General features: G+C 42.7%; 1 protein-coding gene across 1 annotated transcript; it reads left to right on the forward strand.

Moving 5' to 3' along the window:
- The first annotated feature begins 51 nt into the window (after positions 1-51).
- Positions 52-6,364, forward strand: RpL21 (ribosomal protein L21). The gene is made up of 5 exons (XM_075688586.1): positions 52-149; positions 377-513; positions 2,302-2,414; positions 2,515-2,665; positions 6,242-6,364. The coding sequence occupies exons 2-5, from the start codon at positions 385-387 to the stop codon at positions 6,332-6,334; spliced, it is 486 nt and encodes a 161-aa protein (XP_075544701.1). The 5' UTR covers positions 52-149; positions 377-384; the 3' UTR covers positions 6,335-6,364.
- Positions 6,365-6,687: the final 323 nt, after the last annotated feature.

The following is a 6,687-nucleotide window of genomic DNA, read 5'->3' on the forward strand; positions in this document are numbered from 1 at the left end:
ATAGAATTTAAAAAGAAGTTTTAATATTAATAATCCTTTTATAATAATTCTGACTCATTAAAATTATTGTATAGTAAGTAATAGTAAAAGTTCAAAGTTTCATAACACATTGCTGCGGGGTTCTCTTTTTGGATTATCCCTTGACGGCGGTATGTAGCCACGTTTCGTTCATCGTGGCTTTTTAAGTTTATTATGGAGAAATTGTTTGTTCTCTCGTCAACCTATTGTAAAGATCTCAACCTTTACTCCTCTAGCATCAATTTCATTGTGCAAATAATTGCGTTTTTGCACCTGTCAAGTCACTGTACTGGCGCACGTGTTGTGACGGGCAGCTTGTTGAGCTAGGCCTTATTCCTGCGACCGTGCTTGCTTTCAGGTTGAGCCATGGTGAACACCAAGGGATACCGGAGGGGAACGAGATACCTCTTTGCGAGGGGCTTTAGGAAGCATGGTGTGGAGCACCTGTCCACATACCTGCGGGTTTTCAAGAGGGGAGAATACGTAGACATCAAGGTGAGCACTGATGCCGGCATTCGAATTTAGTTTCCCGTCACGGCATACTTGCCTGCTGTGAGCATGCTGGACCTTTTAGCCTTTAAGAAACGTGTCTCGGCTTTGGCGACCCTGAGCTGCCGCTACTACACTTGTGAAAGTTTTCTGGCGATCAGCTTTCTTCACGCACTATCTTCGCGCACGCACTAACGCAATGGGATCTGTGATGTCAGAAAGGGTCCTGTACACACCGCAGAGAACGCGTGGAGAACTTATTCGTTCGGAGAGTGAAGAAGGGGGAATTTTTTGCAGCACATGCGCCTTTAATTTGGCGACTGCGAACATCAAGTGCAAGTTGCACAAGGCTAGATATTGCGCCCTAGTAACCGTGTGACTGACTAGCCAAATTTGCCTTATTTCGGTGCTTCCAGCTTCTAATATACCGCTACGTTGTATGTTCAGTGACAGCAGTGGAAAGTAATTGTGCACTAGATAGTTCTCATCAAAACTGTATGATAGTGTAACCATGTACTCTCTTAAACATGTTCATCAGCCTGCTTACGCTTAATTCATTGTGCGGCAGAACACATGCTACTGAGGTGCACCAAGCAGGAGGTATCCAATACCTGAAGGGGGGTCACTAAAGATTCAAACGCAAAGCAAAGCTAGCAGTAATGCAAATGTTTCAAATATTGTCTTTACCGGCAACAGGAGAGAAAATAAGGGAATAGCTGATAATTGTAAACGCAAAATCACAAAGGATGACAATCTGCTTATGAGAGCACTCCCACAACTCTGAACAATACTGTTATGATAAATTGGTGAACACAGCAGCAAATCAAACAGCCTAGCGCTGCATTGACACTTTTAAGGCATCTGTAATAAGTGCTATGGCAAATTGTTACTGAGTATGTAATAGCATGTTTTCAAGTCCAAGCTGTAGTAGGCGCATCCCAATAGGGACCTAAGGCAAACTTGCTCATCTGCTGAGATTTGGTACTCTTTGAATAACTGTAACTGGTCAAAAATATATTACTTTGCAGACATTGCTTAAAAGTGTAAATTGGAAATAAGTCTTGGTATTGTTGACATCACCTGCCTTGAAACATTCCAATTTTCGTTCATTCATTTGTAAAAAATTGCGTAATATTTGGACTTAGAGCCATGGCGCTAGTCATCAGTCTAAAACAGACTGGATATACGATTAAGTTGCAGGGTGAAATGAAAAGAATTTTTATTAAGAATAAGAAAGAAATATGAGATACATTAAGGGCATTCACAATAATTATCAGTTGTTCAGCACCATTCATTCCACACATTGATTCAGAAGTTTTCAATAATGGGTAAAAATGTTGGATGTTTGACTGGGCTTGCAATTTGCTCTGTTTGATTGAACCACATGTCATCACTTCTTTTCTGGCATGTGGTGGTACTTTTGTCACTGACTAGACTGCAACTGCCATTTAAAACGCTAAAATGCAATTCTGCTAGATGAAAGGTAGGTTGCACAGCAATTACCATGCTGTTAGTTATGGCTGTAAATTCTCGTTTTCTGTATGCTTTAAAAAAGAAAAACATCTGAAAAGGTTCTCTGGATAACGTGTCAAGTAGCCTGCCACAAAGGATAACCATTTGAAAACTTGCTTTTCAGAATCTCATTACGCGGATGCAACTTTGGAGCAGAAAGTTAATTCCGTGGTATTTATGATTTAGTGGAGCTTGCTGTGTTAATGATCAATGCATGTTGTTTGGACCAGTTCACATAATTTTGTGCCTGAATTTTTAACACCCTAACACCTCGCCTTGCAGGGCAATGGAGCCTTCCAAAAAGGCATGCCGCACAAGTTCTACCATGGAAAAACTGGCCGAGTCTACAATGTGACTCCTCGTGCACTTGGTGTTACCGTCAACAAGCGTGTCAGGTATGGAGCTGTGGTATTTTCGCTTTTAATGTACAGAAAACTGCCTTGCTGTGTGATTTTGTGAACAGTCAGTAAAGTGACATATACAATTTTGATGCAGGCATCGCATCATCCCCAAGCGCATTAACGTGCGTGTGGAGCATGTGAAGCACTCCAAGTGTCGGCAAGACTTCCTGGAGAGGGCAAAAAAGAACCGCGAGATCCGGGCTGAGGCCAAGAAGGCTGGAATTCGGGTCTCCTGTAAGCGACAGGTGCGGTCATCTTGATTTGAGAGTGCCACACTCTTTTAAAGCGATAAGGAGCCCGTGTCGCAAAAAATCCGGCATCGGGTGTCGTTTCAGCAAAAAGGTATTCGAACCACGCACACCCAGGCCCTCCATGTGATGCAAGGAATCTACTGAACAAATTGAATTTCTCAAGCTAGAATATGTGGAAAAATCTTAAAATATGACTTGCACACAACCTACAGACATGATACCTCTCGGATTGTAATTTGACTATTAGAAAACAAAATTCTGTTGCGTGAAAACTCGAAGAAACCCCCTTTTCCAGCGTTTCTACATTTCACAGACCGGCCGCGCCATCTGCCATTTGCGCGCACCAGCGTGTGGGTGTCTTGGGGGCCACAAAGTGGCGTGCCTGGTTCCTGGTTCTAAAGCCTGCCTTCGTGCACAGCGTTCGCGGCCAGCGTTTCCTGGTAAACATGGTTAAATGCGCTCCAGTTGCCGGGAAGCGTGAGAAGCAGTCAGGGATCTTTGAATGCTATCACATTCCGCTCTTAAAGGCAAAGCTTAAGCGTCCTCCAAATTTTTTAGTGAATTTGGTAGCAAGCACAGGACTGATGGCTTTGCAGTGCTGTAGCTTGCAAATGCACCAATGGGGTCATTCCTACTAACTGCTACTATTTCTACTAAGATGCTTTATCGTAGTTCACTTATCTTTTAGAAACTGCACACTTGTAGAAAGGAAATGAACTGCTAGCAGCAACTGTCAAATCTCCATGTTTGCAGAGCAGTGACTCCATGGCACATATTCACATGTCCATGACTTGAGGTACTGACTGTTGTAATATTTGTGTCATTTGCTCATCAGTTGTGCTAATCATTACTCGTGATTGCTGAACTACCTTGAATGCTGTTTCACTGACGTGACATTTTCAACTATTCATTTCTTAGCAAAATGAGTCCTAGACCACTAAGCCCTAGAATAAACCATGACAAGCCTCGTAGCGCTGATAATAAAAGTGGCGATAATGCACGAGGTCAATTTGTTTGGGCACATGCACATTGTCTGCAAAAAATCAACGGCAAATATAGCTTAGAACATATCTAAAATCAATTTTAAAGTATGTGCACGCAGCCAACTGCTAAACGCAACACCTCGCTACATCTACATCGAGGAAGGATTGTAAACAATTAAAAAACACTACGCCACAAATTTTCATTGGCTGCCATGCTGCTTGCATGGGCTCTTTCAGTTGTTGCTTGTAGTGGGGCACTCTTCATGTTGCTTCAACTGCAGTATTAAGTGGCAGTTTTTGTCATGTTAAATACTGTGCAGGCCACAACATTTGACGCCGATTTGTTGTGTCTTGCCATTGAAAGTGGTCAATGGGAGGGTCTTGAGGTTCGTCCTCGGTGTTGCCAGCCGCAATATCCAAGTCGCTGCTTTCTAGTGGGTCAAATCGAAAGTGATTGGCCACCTCTAATACGGCGGCAACTCCCACCTGCAGGAAATCGTCGCCGCTGGACGACGAAAACAAGGATAACGACAATGTTGGCGAGGTCATAGTAAAGCACATGCAGGCACAGCAGATAAACTAGCAACATGAAGCTCGTGTGCCAGCTTGAGCTGGCGTGCGCGTCGGAGGTTTTTGCAATCAAATGCCCAGCTCGGTTTCCATTCATTCTCTGGCCCATCTCGTTGCTCCCTGAAACCGAAACTTGGACTGGTCACTGCAAACAAGACTCCAAACTATTACTTGTCGCATTCTGAAGTAAAGGAGGTTTCATGCCATGAATACTGGGTTATTAGCTACTTATTAAAGCAGAAAAAGACAGATAAACTTTTTGTCAGTACTTCTTTATAATGTAATGCTTCTACAACCAATTTTGGTTTTGTTTCCAGGAGGATACTGTTGTCATGACCTCACAATGCAATATGTGGGAGCAGGACATTTCGATGTTTTGACACTTGCTCCAGCTCACTCCGTTGCCTTATGTAATGCTAGTGCTACTTATTGCAAGGGCTGATGTAGCAACTTTATACGAAGTGTCTATCGATTGCAAGGGTCCCAGAAAACTGGAAGAATGCAAACATTATACTAATCCACAAAAATGGGGATGTTAAAGGATTGAAAAGTTATACGCCCATTACCTTACACCCAGTATTATATAAAATATTTACCAATATAATCTCCAATAGAATAAGGGCAACACTGGACTTTAGTCAACGAAGGGAACAGGCTGGCTTCAGGAAGGGATACTCTACAATGGATCACATCCATGTCATCAATCAGGTTATCCAGAAATCCACAGAGTACAATAAGCCTCTCCATATGGCTTTCATAGATTACGAAAAGGCATTTGATTCAGTAGAGATACCACCAGTCATAGAAGCATTACGTAATCAAGGAGTACAGAACACTTGCGTAAATACCTTGGAAAATATCTACAGAGGTTCTACAGCTGCCTTAATTCTACGCAAGAAAAGCAGGAAGATACCTATAAAGAAAGGGGTCAGACAGGTAGACACAATGTCTACAATGCTAGTCACTGCGTGCTTAGAAGTATTCAAGCTTTTAAACTGGGAAGGCTTAGGAGTAAAGGTCGGCGGCGAACATCTCGGCAACCTTGGGTTTGCCGATGACATTGTTCTATTTAGCAACAATGATTGAAGACCTTAACAGAGAGAGTGTATGAGTGAGGTTGAAGATTAATATGCAGAAGACAAAGATGATAAATAGCCGGGCGAAGGAGCAAGAGTTCAGGATGGCCAGTCGGCCTCTGGAATCTGTGAAGGAGTATGTTTACTTAGGTCAATTAATCACAGGAACCCTGATCATGAGAACGAAATTCATAGAAGAATATAAATGGGTTGGATCTCATACGGCAGACATTGTCGGCTCCTGACTGGAAGCTTACCATTATCATTGAAAAGGAAGGTGTACAATCAGTGCATTTTGCCAGTGCTGACATATGGGGCAGAGACTTGGAGACTGACAAAGAAATTGGAGAACAAGTTAAGGATCGCGCAAAGAGCCATGGAATGAAGATTGCTAGGCATAACGTTAAGACACAGAAAGAGTGATTTGGATCAGAGAGCAAACGGGTATGGATGATATTCTAATTGACATCAAGAGGAAAGAATGGAGCTGGGCAGGTCATGTAATGCACCGGTTAGATAACCATTGGACCATTAAGGTTACAGAATGGGTACCAAGAGAAGGAAAATGCAATCGAGGGCGACAAAAGAAGGTATGTTGTAGCGATGGCTTTTCCCAATGCTGATGCTTTTCGAGATTGTGCTTGGTTAAGCGATGCCCCGGGCGGAGCGTCAAAAATAGCCGTTCACGAGTGCGAAGAGCAGCAAAAGGCATCACTGCAAAATACCGGCCAGGTGTGTTTATGTACAGGGTCGTCAATATGAAAGGAGAACACCAGATTTTAATTTAACACCAGTTTCATGAGTATGATTCTGAGAACAGAATTTGCGGTTTGAACTCAGGTGTTCCCTTTCCTATTGGATGAGGATGTACACAGAATGCTCACACTATTGTCAAGTGCACTTTACGTACATGTGTGTAATGAACTGCATTATTTTTGCAGCCTCAAGGTCCCAGGCCAGCACACTTTGTGAAGCTGAATGGCAAGCAGGAACCAGAGTTGCTCCAGCCCATCCCATACGAATTCATTGCCTAGACTTCCAAATAAAGCCAGGTCAACTTGGTATACCGCTGGTTTATTTGCAAAAGACTGCAACACAACTTCAAAATATGAAAACTTTACTATGGTTACCAGGAGTGCCGCGATTTGATGCTGATAGTCACACTAGATAAATTTGACGAGAAGAGAGGGGGTTAACCGAGGGTCCAGATTTTTTTTAGTCATATCATAAGAAGCCAACAAACACTGATACCAAGGACAGCATAGGGGAAATTGTGCTTAATAAATGAAATAAAGAAACGATAAATTAATGGAAATTAAAGTGAATAAAAAAACAACTTGCCGCAGGTGGGAACCGAACCCACAACCGATGCGAAGGTTGTGGGTTC

This window comes from Dermacentor variabilis, chromosome 4 (genome assembly GCF_050947875.1).
Source record: "Dermacentor variabilis isolate Ectoservices chromosome 4, ASM5094787v1, whole genome shotgun sequence".
Taxonomy (NCBI): Eukaryota; Metazoa; Arthropoda; class Arachnida; order Ixodida; family Ixodidae; genus Dermacentor; species Dermacentor variabilis.

What these genes read in the sequence shown, in the direction of transcription:
- RpL21 (XM_075688586.1), top strand. Translation starts at nt 385, where the DNA reads ATGGTGAACACCAAGGGATACCGGAGGGGAACGAGATACCTCTTTGCG. An exon ending in GAGAATACGTAGACATCAAG is followed by an intron (nt 514 to 2,301) that starts GTGAGCACTGAT and finishes CTCGCCTTGCAG; the next exon opens with GGCAATGGAGCCTTCCAAAA. An exon ending in GGGTCTCCTGTAAGCGACAG is followed by an intron (nt 2,666 to 6,241) that starts GTGCGGTCATCT and finishes TTATTTTTGCAG; the next exon opens with CCTCAAGGTCCCAGGCCAGC.